The sequence below is a fragment of the Cucurbita moschata genome, unplaced genomic scaffold (genome assembly GCF_002738365.1).
Source record: "Cucurbita moschata cultivar Rifu unplaced genomic scaffold, Cmos_1.0 Cmo_Scf00033, whole genome shotgun sequence".
Taxonomy (NCBI): Eukaryota; Viridiplantae; Streptophyta; class Magnoliopsida; order Cucurbitales; family Cucurbitaceae; genus Cucurbita; species Cucurbita moschata.
The window spans coordinates 567046-587440 of NW_019268549.1; the positions used below are offsets into that span (position 1 = coordinate 567046).

The window sequence follows — 20395 nt, forward strand, 5'->3', positions numbered from 1 at the left end:
AACTTTAGTACGTAACAATTTAGTCCATGTACGACAAGGAAAAAGATTAGGTTTTGTTTAGGGTAGAGTGCTTCGAAAATCTATATAGTTATGTTACGAATGGAGAGAGAACTACTAAAACTAGAAACCTATATTGCATGGTGTGTCGTGCAATCATGCACCAACTGTCACTGCCGTGTTTATCAAAGCATATTGTCTATGGGCGCATGTCGGATGCTCAGTCATGCTTGTCTAGGATGTGTTGTCAAAGGTTGTATGTTTATTTCAAACCCATTTTACATACTTTCATCTAATATAGACCTTTACTACAAAATTAGCCCACCGTTCTCCAAAAAAAATGTTTACACCCGTCAGAATTAAAATCCCCAAAATGTACTATAGGGGATATAACTAGTCGTCATTTTTTCCTACTCAAGCCATATGCTATCAAAACCGCTGTTGTTGCCTAATCGCTTTTAGCTTATAACATTGTCTACTTTCAAATTGTTTTCAACGTATTTCAATTCATGTTTTCCAAGACATTTCTCTCAAACGTGACTGGAGCCTCAAGCATACACCGACATTATTTGCGAATTTCGAATTTTGAATTTCTCATGACTTGTTCGTTAGGTTAGAACAAGTGTCGCACAATCGCTAGCCCGCTGTCGCAAGAGGTATACATGCATTGAGTTGGATGAGAGAAAAATTTTGGACCAACAAAAAATTTTGATATGGTTGGATTACTGACTTCAATAACCCTCTATTTTTGGGTTGTACTAGGTTTGGTCGTAGAGTTACTCATAATTATTTATAATTCTAATATTAAATAAATAACTAAAAATTTTGTAAAATTTAAATATCAAATATTTACTAGTTTATAACAATTTTTAGGGTTTATGTTGTCGGGATAATCAGACAAGAAATAATTAGAATTACAGACACAATACACCAGAAAGGAGTCCCCATTCGATCTCACTCTTTCTCGCCCAGCAACAACCATGGCAACTGCACCCTTTGTGTCTGTAAGCCCTTTCGCCACTTCCACTCCCCGATCGTCTCCCTCCATTTCCCTTCTCTCGCCTCCTCGAACCATCAAGTTTCCCACTTTCTATTCCAATTTCCTCAATGATCTCTCCACCACTGTATCCCACGCGCCGTCACGTGCTGCAAGTATTCTCCCTCGAGCAACCGCTGCACCGTCCTCCGCCGTTTCTTCAAGCACCGTATTTCACGGCTTCTGCTATGTCGTCGGAGACAACATCGACACCGATCAGATTATTCCGGCTGAGTACTTAACCTTGGTCCCCTCAAATCCCAGCGAGTACGAGAAGCTCGGATCTCACGCCCTAGTTGGCCTTCCTTCCTCTTATTCCACACGCTTCGTGGAATCTAACGAGATGAAGACCAAATATAGTATCATAATTGCCGGCGACAACTTCGGTTGCGGTTCTTCTCGGGAGCATGCGCCGGTTGCGTTGGGAGCATCCGGTGCGGTGGCTGTGGTTGCTGAATCGTATGCGCGTATATTCTTCAGAAACTCGGTAGCGACTGGAGAGATTTATCCTTTGGAATCGGAAATTAGGATCTGCGATGAATGTAAGACTGGCGATGTGGTGACTATCGAGCTCGCAGATGGCCGCTTGATCAACCACACGACGGGGAATGAATACAAGCTCAAGCCTATTGGGGATGCAGGTCCTGTCATCCAGGCTGGAGGGATCTTCGCATATGCAAGGAAGACTGGTATGATTCCAAGCCCTGCGCAGTGAAGTTGAATTTAAGATTGTAGTGATCGTTTCTTGTTTGCTTGTTAGAGTTATTTCTTTGCTTGCTACTGAGCTTAGAATTCTGTAGAACTGTCTGTCTTTGATAACAATAATGAATCAACAATTCAGACTGAATTTAGGAAGCAAAAATGATTGCTCTTAGAATTGAAGTCTGAAAGGAGTCTTGTGTTGTTAGCTTAGCTTCTTTAGGAGGAGGCATTGTGTCAACATTTATTACATGTTTTAGAAAGTTCGATTTTGAGATGTTATATTTTTGAGTATTTGCTTCTGTCAAAGTTCTGATCTCCTGCTAATTTATGGACAACTTTTGGATTTTATGCCCGTCGTGGTGTTGTGGCGTGGGTGTAACAGCACAAACCCCCACCGCTAGTAGATATTGTCGTTTTTGGGTTTTCCCTTTCGGACTTCTCCTCAAGATCTTTGAAATGCGTCTTAGATAGAGGTTTCCACACCTTTATAAAGAATGCTTTGTTCTCCTCCCCAATCGATGTGGGATCTTACAATTCACCCCATTTGGGGTTCAGTGTTCTCGCTGACACTTGTTCCCTTCTCCAATCAATGTGGGAACCCCCAAATCCACTCCCCTTGGGGGCCAGCGTTCTTGCTGGCACACCGCCTTGTCCATTCCCCTTTGGGGCTTAGCCTCCTCACTGGCACATCACTTGGTGTCTAGCTTTCATACCATTTGTAACAGCCCAAGTTTACCGTTAGCAGATATTGTCTTCTTTGGGATTTTCCTTTCGGGCTTACTCTCAAGTTTTTAAAACGCGTTTGCTCAGTAGAGGTTTCCACACCCTTATAAAGAATGCTTCGTGCTGCTCTCCAACCGATGTGGGATCTCACCGTGGGAGTTCTGGTTGGTTGGTTGGTTGAATGGTTGGTTGGTTGGTTGGTTGAATGGTTGGTTGGTTGGTTGGATGGTTGGTGACTGGTATCCCCCACAATAGTATGCTATTGTCTATTTTCGGCTTAAAGCACCCACGTAGTCTCGGTAAGATACTGTACTTGTATATTTAAGGCCTGCTCCACTTTTAAGCAATATCGACTATGTGTTCACATTCGTAATATTTGAGAGCGCTTAGAGGGATTTTTACACCTTTTTGCTGGTTGTAGATGGTTTAGTGTTCACTCTCACTTCTGATTTTTATGTGATTTCGATGTAAATGAAGTCTTGTAGTTCAATTTTGGCACTAATCAGTTCTACTAGACCTTGTGGCCTAATAGTCGAGTGATTGAGGTAAGCCTCAGCTCTAGCTAAATAAGTTGACTGAGTCTGAGGTTACTTGTTCATGGGGAAGGTGATCTTAAGATGCTCAAACTAGTTATGAGCTATGGCTTGGCAAGGGAATGTAGCCACCACTTTTACTCTGCATTAGGTATTTTTTGATTGATGGGGCTCGTTATATTGAATCATTTTGCCCTTTGGCCACCAGAGTCTCTGAGAATGAGCTTTCTGGTTCAGGCTAATAGTCCTCTAGGTCATGATCGATATGAGAGGTATGCTGGTTCTTTGATCAACTTGTGGCTCATATAATGCAGTTAGTTATTTTAGAATTCGAGCTCCTACTTAAATTTTTGGTCGTCCAGCGAATGCTCGTTTTGTTGTCATACAGAATCGGAAGCCCTTCTCGGTCTCATAGGGCTGATCCGAAAGAAGACAAACGAACTGGATCGGATAAAGAAAATCGAAATTGTCAAATTATGCACTAATTACATTGAATGTGTATATGAGGAACCATGACATTTCTGGATTGTCACGGAAAACTCGTATTCGCAAGGAATTCTATACCATATTGACATCAGAGTCCTTTGAGCTATGGGATGTTAATTTTTTGTGATATCACTAATGCACAAGTCCGTCCAAATTAGTTCAAGTTTCTTTTTTTTCTTTTAATATTTGAAGTGTTTGAACTAGCTTTTTGATTGATCTCCTTGGCTCGATCAACTAAATTGTTCTATAAGTAGGGAGTGTGAGTTTTTGCTTCAACACTTTACACTTACTCGGATGGCTACAACGCATTATCATTAATTTATAAGTTTCGGTTAAATCAACTCAACACAAAATGATAGATGAGAAGTTTCATTTGAGTTCAAACATTGATAAATATTAAACATGTCATAAATCAAGTTAGCATAGTTAATTAAAGACATGATATTTATAAAATACTTCTTACATCCATCACATGATAACAAGTACATAAAATTCAATGCAAATTCCAAAATCAAGCTGGGGAGATATATCATTTACTCAGCACAAAATATCTGCACAACTTCTCCAATATATAAAATAAAATCCAATAATTAACAGGAAAGAAAAAGTTATCCAACTCAGACCCCTAAAGCTTTGTATTACTTTATCCCAATTTCAGCCTCTACCTAAACACCCCGGGGAGATTTAAAGATCTAAAATCATACATCTGTCAAGATTATTGAAGATACAATCACAACATACGCCAGAAAAAAGAAAAGTGCAAGCTGAACGAAAAACTTTGGATTTTCCCTCATGTTTGGGGATGTTACGGCCCTGCAAAATTCATAACATACTTTCTCCAGTAAGTTTCAAGGCAAAAGGAGAACAAACCGACCATCTTCCATACATAGCTTCACAGAAATTTGACAGTAATTACCTTGCAATACGCTGCGAAAGTCTTTGAAATGGCAAACTCTGTATGAACACCATGCCTGGTCCTGTTAATGTGGCAGTCACTAAGTTGTCACCCTGCAATTTAACAATGGTGAGAAGGCCTCTTAGAAGATGACACATGTTTTCGGTTAAAGCTTTAAGAACGAGAAGTGTTCGAAATGGTTGGATTAAGTTTCCTTCTTCTGAACCAGAAGGCGCTGGTATTTTTATGATTTCTCTGCAAATAACTAAGAGGACGAAGGCCAAATGAGATATCCACCCGAGAGAAGCCCACAAAGACTATATAAATACATACCCAAATAGCCCCGAGACTATAATTTTGAAGAATATAGCCCTTCCATCATCATCAAACATAAAAGCTTGGTGTGTGTTACGTATTTAAGCAAAGTGTATCCCATATCGGTTCGGCTTTTGTGTAGATAATAATCCAGAAATCAAATTACGGCATGGTGAACGAAGAGAAGACATGGAAAGTGAAAGCAAACTCCATAAAAGGAACTCTTACTCCAAATACTGCTCTTCTCACAGGACCATTGTATTTAATTTGGACATCAATGGTGGTGGTCATAGCCACAATGCAGGAGATATCCACTGCTAGTACTTCACCAACCTCGAGATTTTTCTGTACAACTAGCATAACCCGAAAAACTTTCATAATCAGTAGACATATATTAACATTATTTATTTTAAAAGCAGAAGGCTTTTTCTTCAAATAAAAATACTAATTTTGAATTGTCTAAAGGCTGAAGCATGACGTGCGTTTCATCTTGAAGATTAAAATAAACATTTAGATATAAATAATGTGATCTCCCTCCCCCTTCAAGCCATTATATATATATCATACCTAGTAAATTATGAACCAAAAATCCCGGAAGGAAAAACAAACACCAGCACGTAAAGTAGTATTCCATCTACATCAAGTGTGATTAAAATATAATTCCAATATAACATATTAGCATCTGACTTGGTATTGTTCAAGGTCAGCAGTTGTGATTTCACCACATTACAAGTGTGGAAAGAAATCATAATAACAAATTGAACACTTCGGTTGCTCTAGCCAACAGGTTGAGGTCACATGAAAACTCAAAGCAGAAACTTCAGGCTTGTGTTCCGTTTTCACGATTGCATAACAAATGCAAACAGTGCTTTGGAGAATTTGCTTAAATAAAATGAAAAGTGAGAAGTGCATACCTGATCCACCCCCAAGAATAAAGGCAAGTCCTTGGCCTGATAACTTCTGTCTAAGAAACCCCTACAATAACATCAAGAGTAGCGAGAGAGGAAAAATAAATAACATTAGGAAGCACAAAAATGAATACCAGAAAGCAGAGATACATGGAGCAGTATAGCCAATAAGGAACAATAAATCAGCATACCTCCACACCTGTGACAACATTGCGTACTCTGTGATCAATTGTGTTGTTAACTTTCACATCATTAACAGAGCAAAGGAATGCATCTGGCTACGTATAAAAAATGAAGCGAAGATTATCAGGCAATGGAGCTCAGAAGAATAAGATTGAATAATTGAATTAAAGTAACTAAAATTCCAATGTCTTAAACATATAAATTTAATTTATTTCCATCAGCGATTAAGAAAAGTAACAGAGAGAAGCTATTAAGCAAATAACAAATAAACAATATTCTCTACCTGGCATAGAAGCTCTCCACCAAACATCGCCATATCAATCTGCAACATAATTGTAGAAACATATATGACATTGAGGATAAATTGGAATGTTCTACATTGAAGCTAAATTCGATTGATGAAAGCTTTTTTATTATTTTTTAATTTTAATTATTTATTTTTTGTTAAAAAAAGGAAAACAAAACGCAGCACGAACCGGAAGGATCCTAGCAAGAGAAGGTGCAGCAATTCCAACATATCCATCACTTGTACCGGAATTCCGAAGAACGATGCTAGTAACACTCTTGCCAAATAGCCAATGCCAAACACCCACTTCGTTTTCGGGGAGAAAAACATTTTCCATCTCTATATTCCCAGACATGAAGCACATGGAGCCTGCAAGAATAAGTGTATCAGTTGCACATACAATTAGCAAGCAACAAAGAAACAAGAGAACCTTTCCCCATAAGAAAAAGTAGATGAACTATAAGGAAACCTCAGTTCTCATAAACAAAACCTTTTGAAATAAGAAAATTTGTCAAGACTATCATTGCAAGTTTCATATGAACATTAGTAAATTTCAGCTGAAACAGCAGATAAAGAGCATCAACAAATCATCATATTGGAAACACTCTGTATATCTAATGTCGATGTCTATTTACCAACACTATGGAAAGAGAACTTGAACATTCACAAATTAGAAGGATCTATGTTTACAAAACAATCCTTTTATACAAGTGTGTCAAGAGAGTGAGAACATTGTGTACAAATTAAAAGCATATCAAACAAGTGTCTAAGGCAATTTGTGGTCGATATCCCAAAAAGGTTAAACATGAACTTAACCTAAAGAAAGTGTTATAAGAAATAGAAACTATATTCTCAAAGCTCAATAATGTTTCTCAATAAGGAGACAGAAACCAAAACGAGTGTATCCAAGAAAAAAAAAAAATCATTCTAACACTACTTACCAGGCCTTGCAATAACCTTCTCTTGTGGCTTCAGCATTATCTGCCAGTGCAGGATGAACAAGAAAATAAACAGAGTTACAGTACTTGAAGAGAGACAATAAATATGAAAAAAGTTAACCATGATGCCACTATGTGACACGCAATAACAATAATAATGTATTATATACCTGTACGACCTGGGCTTCACCACCCAAAATCTGAAAAGGTATCATTGCATCTTGTGGGCTCTACAACATGAAGGAAAAAAATTACTGTTACTAAAACAAAAGTAACAAACATCATACACTAGATTTCAATACAATAAAGCTTCATGAGAGTAAATCCTTCCAAATCTTCCAAATCTACATTAAGAGGGAGAGATTTTATTCAAAGCCATTCCTATTTTTTTTGCTTTAAATAGGATGGCATCTAATGTGTGCTTCCCTTTTTGGCTATTTTAATGCTAAGTTGTCTCAGAGTGGTTACTGGCCTGTCATCAACCCATATCACCTCCTTTCAGGCCTGTTGACATATCACAAACATGTATTCTTAGTGTAAGAACGGTCATGGGGCAGTGTCTAAAATTTTTCTTTTCGTTTTATGCCTTCTTAAATTGACATCCATTATTTTTGGATTAGGCCAACGTCGATCATGAAAGAGTTGGATATTTGACTTGCCTCTTAAAACTAGCTTTTGGAGGGGGACGACCCATTTGGCCAATGGTTGGTATTACAGCCTAGGTTATAACAACTTACTCAAACAGTCTATACACTCAATAGACTTGTAGAGATTAGGTAAATGGTGATCCAACACAATGAACCAATAACTTAGGAGAGATTGTTGGTTTATACCTCATTGGTTGTACAAAGAATTTGATGTTGGTTCGTAAATGCTTAAATGGCTCACCTCTGTCATAGAGTTAAAAAGGCCCATCCCACTCTGTCATAGAGTTATATACCTTGAACTACATTTGAAGTAACTGAATATTATATAACCGTACTGGTTAACTCATCTTCAGAATTCGTGTGTGTGTGTCTATGTGTGTTTTTTTTTAAAAAATTTAGAAGACCAACACACTAATGACCAGTGTATAATCTAGAAGTGGAAAAGTATCAACAATTTGCACATTCCAGACAAAGTCTGGTGCATCAATCAATGCATCTAATATTTGGGCTGTGGGAACAAGGCTGGTAAGAACATAACTCAAAAACAGTCCGCGCCTGCCTAATTGAATCACAAAATATCCTCCACGAATCAATAAACCCTTCGTTTACAACTAAGAATGGACCAAGAAAAAAAAAAAAACTCCCAATATTCAGAATCGATGAGATTCGAAAGGAAGTTTAACCCTTATTCACAAAAGAAAAATGCCGAACGATCAAACACGCTACATATAATCAACGTTTCCATTAACTTCCTGAAATTCCCCCAAACCAAGCAGGATCCAGAATCAACTTAAAAATTACAAACGGCAAAATAAGAATCTAGAATGAGAGATCACCTGGTAAACGTAAGGCTGAAATGGCGTTGAGAAAAACGGAGCAGCCATGTTCGAGAAACACTAAATTCTAAATCACCAGAGATCGAAATCGAACCAGAAGTGCGCACCACTCTAAAATCTATGCCACCATTGATGCGCCCAAGTAGCAATTCCGAAACGGAAAATTCAAGAAGGAGTTGAATTGAAATAGACCAATTTCTTTTTTTCCTCTCCTTATTTTTTTTCCCAATTACTTTTCGGGAAAAAATTTGGGGAAAAGCTAAATTACTTAAATAGCCTTTCCTGCAAAACATTAATGGTCGTGGAATCTTGTAAATTATCGGTTTCCTGATGGCTTATATGTCAATTAACAGATACATTTCAGATTTGAGATTGGGGGATTCCATGGTGGAGTCCACGTTGAGAAGTTGATGACGTGGCTATTTTTCATTGGACACACTATCACCTCCTACGTGTTGGATGACACGTAAGCACATACGATGCCGTAATGGCAAATTATTCGGTCTGACTCCTATACGACGTCGTAACATGAGAGCCGTTGACATTATCTTTTGGCTAGCCTCTTTTAAATAAATAATTAAATAATTCCATCCATATTTAGATCCTAGTTTTCAAAAATAGCCAAATATTTCATATAATTTTGTTTTAAAAAATCTCTAAATTCTAATTGGTTGGATAATCTATCTTTATTACTTACAAATTTCCGTATTTACGTCTAATTACAGTTATTTATATTTCAATAATTTATTCAATTATAATTTCCCTATTTACCTCTTTTTTTTAATCTAATATTTAGATTAATTTTTGGCAAAATTTCCTCATATTTTCTCAAACCGTGGAAAAAATGTTACAAATTATTTAAAATTTTAATAAAATATTTTATCTCAAAATAAATATATCTAAATTTACTAAAATTTTAATAACTTTAATCTTAAAAAAGTCCAATCGAACAAAATGATGTTATTTTTTTTAATTATGAAATTTAATTTAAAATATAAATTTAGTTGTATAATATATATTTTACGGCTATAATCGGTTAATATTTTTTTTTCTTATTTTTAGAAATTGGTTGGTAGTATATTTTATTTATTTTTAAGATTTTATTAGTAAGGTATTTTTGTATATTTGATATTATTTTCAAGATTTGATTAGTAATATATTTAGTTGGTAGCTTGTATCCTATTTAAATTTTGTGAACATTAATGAGAATCGGATTTTTAATATCACTTTTGTTTATCATTCTTTAAAATTGTTAAAGTTCATTAATATTTTAAAAACGTGGTACTAACGGTTATATGTATATACTAATGATAAGAGTATTTAACGGTTATATCTATATATTAATGGTAAGAGTATTTTGACTTTTTTAAAGTATTTTTTAAATTAAAAAAAAGAATTAAAGAGTATTAATAAATATTTAGAAAATCGAGTGTATTTGTTAGACTTTTAAAAATTTAAAGTTATTTTTATAAGGTTTAAGATGCTCTAAACATTTTTTTTAGGTTAAAGTTGGAAAGTATTTTTTAAATAAATATATTTGAAAATCATCCTAATTGAAAATTTTCTATATTTGTGTTTTAATTTTTAGTATTTTACTTTTTACCAATCTCAAATTTAAACATTTAAAGTTAATTTTTATATTAAATAATTATTATTATTTTTATGCGAGTAAAATGTGAGAATATTTTTGTAAATTTTTTTATGATATTTATTGACATATAATATTGGGAGTATATATTATTTATGGAATATATCTTAATATTATTTTTATTTTATTTTATTCTCAATATTTAATTAGTTTATATTTTCCTTAATGGTAGGTATTAGTTGTCGACTTAATCTATTTAAAGGTTATGAATATCAATGACAATACACACGTTCGATTCCAATTCTATTTCTATTTCTCATTCTTAGCATAGTATCAGAGCATCGATCTTGGTATTCTTAAATATCAAAATTTCCTCTATGGCGGAATCAGTCAAATCGAGCTTCAAAATTTCGGATGTTGATTTAACATATCCTTATTATATTCATCTGTCTGATCAACCGGGATATTCACTTGTTCCAATCAAATTAAATGGAACAAATTACCAATCTTGGAGTAAATCAGTTATGCATGCTCTTGTTGACAAAAAGAAAATTGGCTTCATTGATGGCACAATTGAAGAACCGTCTCAAGATGCAAATTCAACCGAATTTGAACTCTGGAATAAGTGCAACAGTATGATAATATCTTGGTTAACTCATTCAGTTGAAGGAGATATTGCTGAGGGTATTATTCACGCCAAGACAGCTCATCAAGTGTGGGTTGATCTTCACGATCAATTCTCACAAAAGAATGCTCTAGCAATTTTTCAGATACAAAAGTCAATAGCAATGATGTCACAAGGAACCATGACACTGTCAGCATATTTCACCAAGCTCAAAGCACTCTGGGATGAATTGGAAGCGTACCGCACACCATTTACCTGTAATCAACATCAAATACATGTTGATCAACGCGAAGAAGACAAGTTGATGCAACTACTCATTGGGCTCAATGAGTCTTATAAAACGGTGAGATATAACATATTGATGATGACTCCATTACCTAATGTGAGGCAAGCCTATTCATTACTTGTACAAGAAGAGATGCAGCGTCAGGTAACTTCTAAACCTACTAAGACTTTCTCGATTGCATCAGCAGTGCAGAAGAAAACAACATATTCAAAATTCGTCAAGAATAAATCATGTGAACACTGCAATAAAAGTGGTCATACAATTGATGAGTGTCGAATCCTTAAGTTTCACTGTAAATTTTGTGATAGAAGGGGACATACAGAAGATCGATGTCAACAGAAAAATAATTCTAGAAGGGCAGTACAAATCAATCAACGCAACAATCGAGGATATCAATCATCTCCAAATATGCCCAATGGTTCTCAGTTGAATACAGAAGAACAACCACCTAATTTCATCCCAAATTTTTCTTCTGAGCAATTACAACAGATTGTACAAGCCTTATATGCACTCAATCATCATCCTTTCGGTAATTCTGATAATAACATCAATGTTGTTTATTTCCAGTATCTGCATTATCTATTAACTCTACAAGTTCTAATCCATGGATTCTCTATAGCAGAGCTATGGATCATATAGTATTCGAAGCTTCTGTATGACTGAACCAAAGGCTATCACCATATTTACGATAAATTTCCCTAATGGAGGGACAACACATGTGTCACAGACTAGTAATGTTTCCTTTAATCTTAACCTTAAATTAAACAATGTTTTATGTGTGCCTTCATTCAATTTAAACCTAATATTCATCAGCAAACTTATTAATGACTTTTCATCGGCAAACTTATTAATGACTTGAAATGTTATGTCACCTTCTATCTTGATTCTTGTGTTATGCAGGACTTGGCTACGGGGAAAATGATTGGATCGAGTAAACAATTCGAAAGTCTCTATCATATTTCTTCATCTCCAATCAAATCTTCAGCAAATCAAGTATCTCAGTCATCTGATTTGTGCATTTACGCCTAGGTCATCCTTCTTCTCGTTTTAAATTTCTAGCTGATCAATTGCATCTTAATAATGCTACTCTTTCTCATAACGGTAGTATTTGTCCATTACCAAAACAAACTAGGTTGTCTTTCTAAAGAAGTTCAATAACGACCCATTCTACCTTTGATATGTTACATTGTGCTGTTTGGGGACCACATAAAATTTCAACCCATTATGATTTGGGTTTTTTTCTCACTGATGTTGATGATTTTACTGTACTTGGGTTTTTCTTATGCAACACAAATCAGAAGTATATCATTTGTTAGTAAACTTTGTTAAATTCGTTCAAATTCAATTTTATACTACTATCAAGATAGTTAGATCAGACAATGGGACTGAGTTCCTATCTTTGCAACTATTTTTTACTACTTGTGGCATTGAATTTCAGCGCACTTGTGTCTATACTCCACAACAAAATGGAGTCGTAGAACGTAAGCATCGTCATATCCTAAATGTAGCCAGGTCTCTTCTTTTTCAGTCAAAAGTTCCACCTAATATTCTCTTATGATTTAATTTATAGTATATTTTATTTTATTCTCAATATTTAATAAGTTTATATTTTCCTTATTTGTTGGTATTAGTTGCTATTCTGTTTAAAATTTATAATATCAATGAGAATACACCCCTGCTATCTCAATTCTATTTCTATTTATCATTCTTAGAGTCAAATTTTTTTTCTTTAAAAAATCAACTGCGTATAAAATCAAAACAATATTTTAACCAATAATTAAAATATTATTTATTTTAACCCATTATTGATTTATTATAATTAAATAATTAATTATAATTATTTGATAAGCTAAAATCAATTAATTAATTGAGTTTATTTAAAATAAAATATGAAATATTATTAAAATTTTATATAAATAAATAATATTTTTTAATTATCGTAGACACTTATTAGATGATTGAATAATTAATTGTTGTAAGTTAATTTATTTTTATTAAGCAAATTATTAAAATAATTTTAACTAATTAAATTTTGATTTAATTTTAATTCATTAATATATTATTAATATATTTTAGGTTTTTAAATTTATTTAGCCCTCAATATTAATAATTATTCTATTAACAAACTTCACATAATAATTATTTTAAATTAAACGTCAAAGACCTAATTAGTAAAAATTTATGGACAAAAATATTAAAATTTTAAACTTAAAAGATAAAATAGAAATTAAACTCAAAATTCAAAATTTAAAAATAAAAATATAATACAACATTTTCAAACTTAATTATTTTTTTCGGTTAGTAGCTGTATTCCTCAACCTTCGCTTAAATCAATGCCACCAATCACGTGGCGCCAGCTGTATGTGGCACGCCCTTTGTTACGAGGACAGGTGGCGTGTCAAACACGAAGTCAAACCACGGTGGCGTATCTAAGCCGAAGTCAAACCATGGTTGCAACTCCAAGTTTTGTCGTACACTCATTTTTGTATATTATAATTTATGAGTTAGTTTATTCAATTTATTGAGGTAAAATTTCTCTTATTATTAAAAAAAAACCTTGCAAATTATTATTTTCATATTTAATTATTTTTCTTTTTATACCAACAATAAACATCTCCATTTTACTTTCAATTATTAAAAAAAATTTAGATGAATTTCTGAGAATTTTCTGACATGGTTGATATTGTTAGACGAACACGACTCTCCACAATGGTATGATATTGTTCACTTTGAGAATAAGTTTTCATGGCGTTGCTTTGGGCTTTCTAAAAGGCCTCATAGCAATAGAGAGAGTATTCTTTGTTTATAAACCCATGATCATTCTCTAAATTAGCCGACGTGGAACTTTCATCATCCAGATATATGTGAATAGTTTTGTTGTAAGACAGATAGGTAACATGGTTATTTGGTAAGAGAATACCAGATCATCAAGGACCTGGAATTTTGAATTTTGTCATTAATTTTTTAATTTAATATTTAAAGAAATAGATTATTATTTTTTAGAATATTCCTTCTTTTTTTTTTTTTTATTGAAAATGTGAATATCTAATTAAAAAAAAATTATGGTTGCGTTATATTTAAGATATTTATAATTTTTTTTAGTAATAAACTGTTTTTTTTACCCAACTGTTTTTTTTTTTTTTAAATTTTCCCTTATTTTATCTATTGGGTCGTTAAGCCAAAAAAAGTGTACGTATATAAATAAGAACCGTTCCCGCAATTGTCGCCTGTGTGTAATTTCCCTCCATTTGGTTCCACTCCCTCTGTTTTCCATTTCGGCTGTTCCTTTTTAGTTCTTCCTCATTCATTCTGGAATCTGGAACGATTGATTTCATTCGATTCTCTTGCTATCAACAATTTATCGTTCCCCCGAAAGTTCTTCAGCATCCTTTCGGCTCAATTTTTCTCTGTTTTGTGCATTCTTAATCCAGGTATGGAATTTGATGCAACTATCAACAATCGTGTTGATTTTTTCTTGGTGTTACGATTTCGATCTTTACTCGACTAGCAACGTTTTATTTTATATAAGATAGTTATTTAATTCAGTTCTTGAAATTGATTCCGACTTGACGTGGCTGAGAAGAATACGAGCTTCTAGATTTCTCATGACGTAAGTTTCCGTTGATTTTGGTGATGGTTGAAAATTAAGAAGTTTTGGTTTATAGAATTTGGCGACTGTTTATCGGTTTGTATTGCCAGCCTCCAGGATGTTTGATGGAGGATAATGATCCTGTATCTGTTTGATCAACGAAGTTTGATTGCTCCCTGTATTCGGTGTTTTCCATTTTAGATTTTTGGAGTTTAAAATTGATTTGTATTTATTCATCTGCTAGTCATAAGGTTCTTTTTTCCATTTCCACAATTAGGATGATGGGGATCATGTAGCTTTTAGTAACAGAAAGTATGGGTTTGTGTCGTCCATTAGTTTCTTTCGGTGGATTTTCCATTCTAGATTTTTGAACTTCAAATTGATTTATGTTTATTCGTCTGCTAGTAATAGGGTTGTTATTTTCCATGTCCACAATTAGAATGATGGATCCTGTGGCTTTTACAAACAGAGTATAGAGGTGTGTCGTCTGCATCACCATAGATATTAGAAACAACTTCTTCACCTCTCTAAACCTCGGACTTTCTAGAGTTTTAAATGCTGGATTCCTTGCTCATTCCCTTAGCCCTATCACCAACCATTTTGCCTGGTACATCAGCTGGACAAACTTTTAGGGCAGCTGCATCAAACCCTCTGATCATCTTCTGGTCCATATTTAGGATTTTTAAACCACAGCAATGTCTAGTACTTTAATGAGAAATATTGGTCAGAGGAGTACAGCGATCACATTTCTCTCAGAACTCTGATGTTCATATCTGAAAATCCTTTTAAGACTTAATTTCTTTTTCTTGTCATGGCAATTGCCTTATAATATATAAGATATGGAGCATGGCATCCCTAATTAATCTAATCTGAGAAAAAAATGTGTACATATTGCCAGTGGTTTAAAGTTATAGTGACCCTCTTTAATGAAAAATATAACCCTAACTTTTACTTCATGTCGACTCTCTTTATATCCTTTTGAAGTTACGATAATCTCTTCCTCTTCCAGGATCTGCGTTTTCTTTATGGATGTTTCAAACTGGGCTTGTTTTAAACACGTTTTAGCACAATAGACTAGTTTTTCCAGAGACTTTGATTGCATGAAATAGATAATAAGCTATTCATTTGAAACATTTCAGTTAAATTGAATCTACTTTCAGTTCCGTCCTTATTGTCGCAGAAATAATCTTTTAAGCCAATATGACTGTTAAATTGTTTGTTGGCAGGTGCTGAAGCTTGATGATTTTGTAACTGATTGCGTTCGGTGTGCTTTTCGATACTGCCTTGGTCTTGAATGACTGTTTCTAAGGCCTAAGTTTCTATGTCTGTTTTCACATCATGATGACAGCAAGAATATATTCTTTCATTAACCAAGATTCTAGAACTAGTCTTCCAAATTGACAAGGTTGAAAACATTGTTGCAATGAAATGAGTGGACTATTGCACCGTTTTACTCTATATCTAATGAGAGAAATTTTTAGGGCTTCCATAAGCTATAAAATTGATTGGACAAAAATATGTTTTGTTGGCGCCATTTTGACCGTTGGTGGCATTTCACTTCAAATGTTGATACTTCCTTACTCATTGCACACATGGTACATTTATCGGCCAGCTACAGTTACATTATATGAATCCATGAAGGAAACCATGCAGTTGAATGAGACCCACAAGAATAGCACAGAAAGGGTCCAACTGATACCAACTAACTCTGTTGTCTCGCATAATGCTTCCGATCAAGTGATTCAATTGGCTTCGGTGAATCAAGAGAGAGACAAAACTTCTAAGAGTAGAAAATCATCTAAAAGAAGGAAGCATGCCAAAGTAAAAGAGAAGCCAATTATTGTTACTCCTCCCCCACCCAGGAGACCGCCCACTGCGTTGGAGGTATGGGAATTTCGAACTCTATCTCCTTTTTTATTTAATGATATAAATTAAAGTTATTTTAACAGTTTTATGACCATGTTATATGCAATCCAGAGGCATGTTTGGTCCTTAAAGCCTGTGGAAGCACTTGCTTATGCAAAAGAAGAGATGAAACATGCTCCAACAGTAATAGATGATGCTGATCTGTATGCCCCTTTGTTCTTGAATATATCTATTTTCAAAAGGTAGTTGAATCATCACTGCTTTGGTTTTAACTTAAATATGTTTCAAGTATTTTAGAATAACTTGAAAGAATAGATAAATAGTGATTAGTATATTGTATGGGAAGAGCTAGGAAGTTAACATCTAAGTTTTAGGAAGCAGGTATTATTGAGGATTATTGGGAGGGAATCCCACGTAGGCTAATTTAGAGAATGATCATGGATTTATAAGTAAGAAATACATCTCCATGGTATGAGGCCTTTTGGGGAATCCCAAAGCAAAACCATAAGAGCTTATGCTCAAAGTGGACAATATCATACTATTGTAGAGAGTCGTAATTCCTAACACGTATGATACGCAGAATGAGAAGAATGTTTCAAATAATCCTTTGTATAGTTTCTTACATGTCATTCCTTTTCGGTATTTGTAGTCAACTGATTCCATTGTACTTTCCCAAATTGTCAGGAGTTATGAACTGATGGAATTGATACTCAAAGTCTACATTTACCGAGATGGATCCAGACCTATCTTTCATACTCCCCATCTGAGAGGAATTTATGCTTCTGAAGGGTGGTTTATGAAGTTGATGGAGGAAAACAGGCAGTTCGTCACCAAGGACCCAGAAAAGGCCCACTTATTTTATCTTGCATATAGTGCACGCCAGCTGCAGACGGCTCTTTATGTGCCTAATTCTCATAACATGAAACCATTGTCAATATACCTGAGGAACCATGTGAATTGGCTTGCTGGAAAGTATCCATTTTGGAACCGTACGCATGGCTCTGATCATTTCCTTGTCGCTTGCCATGACTGGGTGAGAAGCTTATTTCTCCATCTCAGATTTCTTAATGAATGCCAGAGATTACTGAAGCCACTACTCTTATGGCTATCCATTTTCTTTCTTTTGACGTGCCACAAACTTTCTGCAGGGCCCGTACACTGTTAATGAACATAGAGAACTTAGCCAAAACACCATAAAAGCTTTATGTAATGCTGATGTATCAGAAGGGGTCTTTAAACTTGGGAAGGATGTTTCATTGCCAGAAACTACAATAAGGACACCTCGGAAACCTCTTAGGAATGTTGGTGGGAAAAGGGTATCACAGCGTCCAATTCTTGCTTTCTTTGCTGGGAACATGCATGGGAGAGTCCGTCCAACACTTCTGAGGCATTGGAAGGACAAAGATGATGATATCAGAGTCTATGGACCTTTGCCACAGAGAATTTCCCGTAAGATGTCATACATTCAACATATGAAGTCAAGCAAATACTGCATCTGCCCAATGGGATATGAAGTGAACAGCCCAAGGATAATTGAATCCATTTATTATGAATGTGTCCCAGTAATCATTGCTGATAATTTTGTGCTTCCCTTTAGTGAGTTTCTCGATTGGAGTGCATTCGCTGTGGTTGTTGCTGAAAAGGATATTCCCAAGCTGAAGGAGATTCTAACGGCTATCCCACTGAGGAGATATCTTGCTATGCAGATAAATGTGAAAATGGTTCAGAAACACTTTCTTTGGAACCCAAAACCCCTTAAATATGATTTGTTCCACATGGTTCTGCACTCAATTTGGTTTAGTAGACTAAATCGGTTTCAAATCCCAGGGACATAATATCTCTTTTACCTGATTTAAATGAAGAACCGAGCAGAATCGAAGTCTTAACAGAGCTGAGAGGTTTACGTCATCTTGATAATAGACACAATCACCTAAGAACAAGAATGGCACTTGGGAATCATCAAGCAGCATTCAGGTACGGCATGGATAACTCGTTTGTTTTGTGAATTTCTGTTTATATTTATTGCATGTTGAATGGATTCTTAGATGTGCTTGGGAGTACTTTAATGCTTTCATCATGTGCTGTTAACCACCCTCTTCTTTGGTTTTCCCAATCCAGTATTTCTTGAATTGAGAAAGCAACTAAAAACAAATTTTAAAAAGAGAAGATGGATTTTGGTTAGAGGGAGCATTTGTGTAGTGAAACAAATAAGAGAAAATGTGCATAGAGTTTAGATTATGGAGAGAAAGCAGGTGGGTAGAAAAAAATTAGTGAGAGAATGTGCCTAAGAAAGATTAGCGAGTGGAAGTATATTAAGACAAAAGTTAAGGAAGAATGAAAGGAGACCGAACTTAAGTTAAATTATAAATTTAGTCTTGAAAGATAAATTTTATGTTTATTTTATTTGAAAGTTTTAAAATTATAAATTTAATCTCTTAAAAAATATACTTATCTAGATGCAAAATTTTATGTTTATATCTAATAGATTATTTAGTCCTCAACTTCGCTTTTACCAGCCCCGAGGATTTCCTTTCCTTTTCCTAACATGTGAGCCTCAATAGGTTTTATGAGACCAAATCCATAAGCTATCAAAGTGGTTATCCCGAGGTAAAGAAATCCCGGCCCGATCGTCAAGTCTTCACACTTCCTCGTCATCTCTTCCACTGACAAGATAGAGCTCTCCTACAAACTCCGAGTAGAGTCGGTTGAGATGCATCTATTTTGTAGAATGTGTTAGCTAAAGGGCAACCAAGATACCAAAATAGTCCATCAACAAATTTTGAATTTATTAGAAATCTATTTGATATAATATTAAAAGTTTAGGGACGTATTAAGTACAAAATCAAAATCAAAAGTTTAAGTAACTATTAGACATTTTTGAAGGACTAAATAGACACAAATTTCAACTTATAATTTTTGAAACTCGTATTCTCTAACGATTGTCTTCTATTCTGAACTTTTAGTACGCCAATCTTTTGCAGTTTCCCAAACTTGATAAGATTATGGTGTTCTTGTCCCTTTGTTCTCTGTTTTTGTGCTATATTAAAGCTGTAGATTCCATCTCCACTGCAGGGAATGCAAGGATAAGAGGGCTTTGCTGCTGGATATGTAAATACTGCAGCACAGTGTATACACTAATGCGAAATAGATACTGTAAGTGAGTATTAGAGTAAATTTGAAAGACCAATTATTGTAAACTGGATGTATTTGTGAAGTAAATAAATTATAATCAACATAAATATAGAATATGGCTTTGAGCAACCATTTCGAACTAACTTCTAAAGCTAAAACTTGTTCAAACATTGCAGGAGTGAGAGATCGAACTATCGATCTATAAGATAATAATAGGTATTTTTATCTATTGAACTATGTTCGAATTAACAACTTCAGATAAATTGCTTATATAGTTCTAGATAGGTTATATCGAGCTAGATAGAAATGACATGTAGTGAGTTTTTTTTTTTTTTGGTTATATTCATAAAGGTCTATTTTCTAGTAAACTCGAATAAAAACTCACTCATTCACCACTAATTTTAACAAAAATCCATTAATTTTAATAAAATAGAACAAATTTGACCCATTCATAAATTTATAACCATAAAATTTAACTCTAAAATTTGATAAATTTCATTTATATATATATATATAATCCATTGAATTATCAGACGTTTAAATTAATTACGAATGCTTTTTTAAATGTAGGGTTAACACTGCGACACTCAACGAAATTTGACAAAAATCCATTAATTTCAATAAAATAGAACAAATTTGACCTATTCATAAATTTATAAACCATAAAATTTAACTCTGATAAATTTCATGTTTTATATATATATATATATTAATTCATTGAATTATTAGAAGTTTAAATTAAGAAAGGCTTTTTTAAATTTAGGATTAACATTGTGACACTCAAAGTAATTTGACAAAAATCCATTAATTTCAATAAAATAAAA

At 34.2% G+C, this 20395-nt stretch overlaps 4 protein-coding genes across 5 annotated transcripts; 3 read left to right on the top strand and 1 right to left on the bottom strand.

Moving 5' to 3' along the window:
* Positions 1–905: 905 nt before the first annotated feature.
* Positions 906–3521, top strand: LOC111430309 (3-isopropylmalate dehydratase small subunit 3-like). The gene is made up of 3 exons (XM_023066513.1): positions 906–1722; positions 3200–3263; positions 3380–3521. Exons 1-3 carry the CDS (start codon positions 978–980, stop codon positions 3474–3476), a joined length of 906 nt encoding a protein of 301 aa, XP_022922281.1. The 5' UTR covers positions 906–977; the 3' UTR covers positions 3477–3521.
* A 493-nt stretch (positions 3522–4014) lies between these two features.
* Positions 4015–8678, bottom strand: LOC111430310. 2 transcript variants are annotated; one of them, XM_023066516.1, is made up of 12 exons: positions 8486–8677; positions 7465–7506; positions 7351–7382; positions 7173–7232; positions 7006–7045; positions 6255–6433; positions 6062–6100; positions 5787–5873; positions 5602–5662; positions 4916–5040; positions 4394–4485; positions 4015–4290 (listed from the first exon to the last, which is right to left on the bottom strand). In XM_023066516.1, exons 4-12 carry the CDS (start codon positions 7215–7217, stop codon positions 4176–4178), a joined length of 783 nt encoding a protein of 260 aa, XP_022922284.1. In that variant the 5' UTR covers positions 7218–7232; positions 7351–7382; positions 7465–7506; positions 8486–8677; the 3' UTR covers positions 4015–4175. The 2 variants fall into 2 exon arrangements, with proteins under 2 accessions (XP_022922284.1, XP_022922283.1); XM_023066515.1 differs by lacking the exons at positions 7351–7382; positions 7465–7506 and having other exon boundaries at positions 8486–8678.
* A 1772-nt stretch (positions 8679–10450) lies between these two features.
* On the top strand, positions 10451–15871 carry LOC111430229. The gene is made up of 2 exons (XM_023066397.1): positions 10451–10786; positions 15800–15871. Exons 1-2 carry the CDS (start codon positions 10451–10453, stop codon positions 15869–15871), a joined length of 408 nt encoding a protein of 135 aa, XP_022922165.1.
* On the top strand, positions 14157–19580 carry LOC111430190 (probable glycosyltransferase At5g03795). Its single transcript, XM_023066355.1, has 6 exons — positions 14157–14415; positions 15800–16457; positions 16551–16681; positions 17124–17472; positions 17588–18413; positions 19512–19580. The coding sequence occupies exons 2-5, from the start codon at positions 16002–16004 to the stop codon at positions 18272–18274; spliced, it is 1623 nt and encodes a 540-aa protein (XP_022922123.1). The 5' UTR covers positions 14157–14415; positions 15800–16001; the 3' UTR covers positions 18275–18413; positions 19512–19580.
* Positions 19581–20395: the final 815 nt, after the last annotated feature.

What these genes read in the sequence shown, in the direction of transcription:
- LOC111430190 (XM_023066355.1), top strand. Translation starts at nt 16,002, where the DNA reads ATGAGTGGACTATTGCACCGTTTTACTCTATATCTAATGAGAGAAATT. An exon ending in GACCGCCCACTGCGTTGGAG is followed by an intron (nt 16,458 to 16,550) that starts GTATGGGAATTT and finishes TATGCAATCCAG; the next exon opens with AGGCATGTTTGGTCCTTAAA. An exon ending in AATATATCTATTTTCAAAAG is followed by an intron (nt 16,682 to 17,123) that starts GTAGTTGAATCA and finishes CCAAATTGTCAG; the next exon opens with GAGTTATGAACTGATGGAAT.
- LOC111430229 (XM_023066397.1), top strand. Translation starts at nt 10,451, where the DNA reads ATGGCGGAATCAGTCAAATCGAGCTTCAAAATTTCGGATGTTGATTTA. An exon ending in ACGCCAAGACAGCTCATCAA is followed by an intron (nt 10,787 to 15,799) that starts GTGTGGGTTGAT and finishes GTTTGTTGGCAG; the next exon opens with GTGCTGAAGCTTGATGATTT.
- LOC111430310 (XM_023066515.1), bottom strand. Translation starts at nt 8,533, where the DNA reads ATGGCTGCTCCGTTTTTCTCAACGCCATTTCAGCCTTACGTTTACCAG. An exon ending in GTGGAGAGCTTCTATGCCAG is followed by an intron (nt 5,874 to 6,061) that starts GTAGAGAATATT and finishes TTTTATACGTAG; the next exon opens with CCAGATGCATTCCTTTGCTC. An exon ending in TGAGAAGAGCAGTATTTGGA is followed by an intron (nt 4,486 to 4,915) that starts GTAAGAGTTCCT and finishes GTTAAATTGCAG; the next exon opens with GGTGACAACTTAGTGACTGC.
- LOC111430309 (XM_023066513.1), top strand. Translation starts at nt 978, where the DNA reads ATGGCAACTGCACCCTTTGTGTCTGTAAGCCCTTTCGCCACTTCCACT. An exon ending in CGCATATGCAAGGAAGACTG is followed by an intron (nt 1,723 to 3,199) that starts GTATGATTCCAA and finishes TTTGGCCACCAG; the next exon opens with AGTCTCTGAGAATGAGCTTT. An exon ending in GGTCATGATCGATATGAGAG is followed by an intron (nt 3,264 to 3,379) that starts GTATGCTGGTTC and finishes GTTGTCATACAG; the next exon opens with AATCGGAAGCCCTTCTCGGT.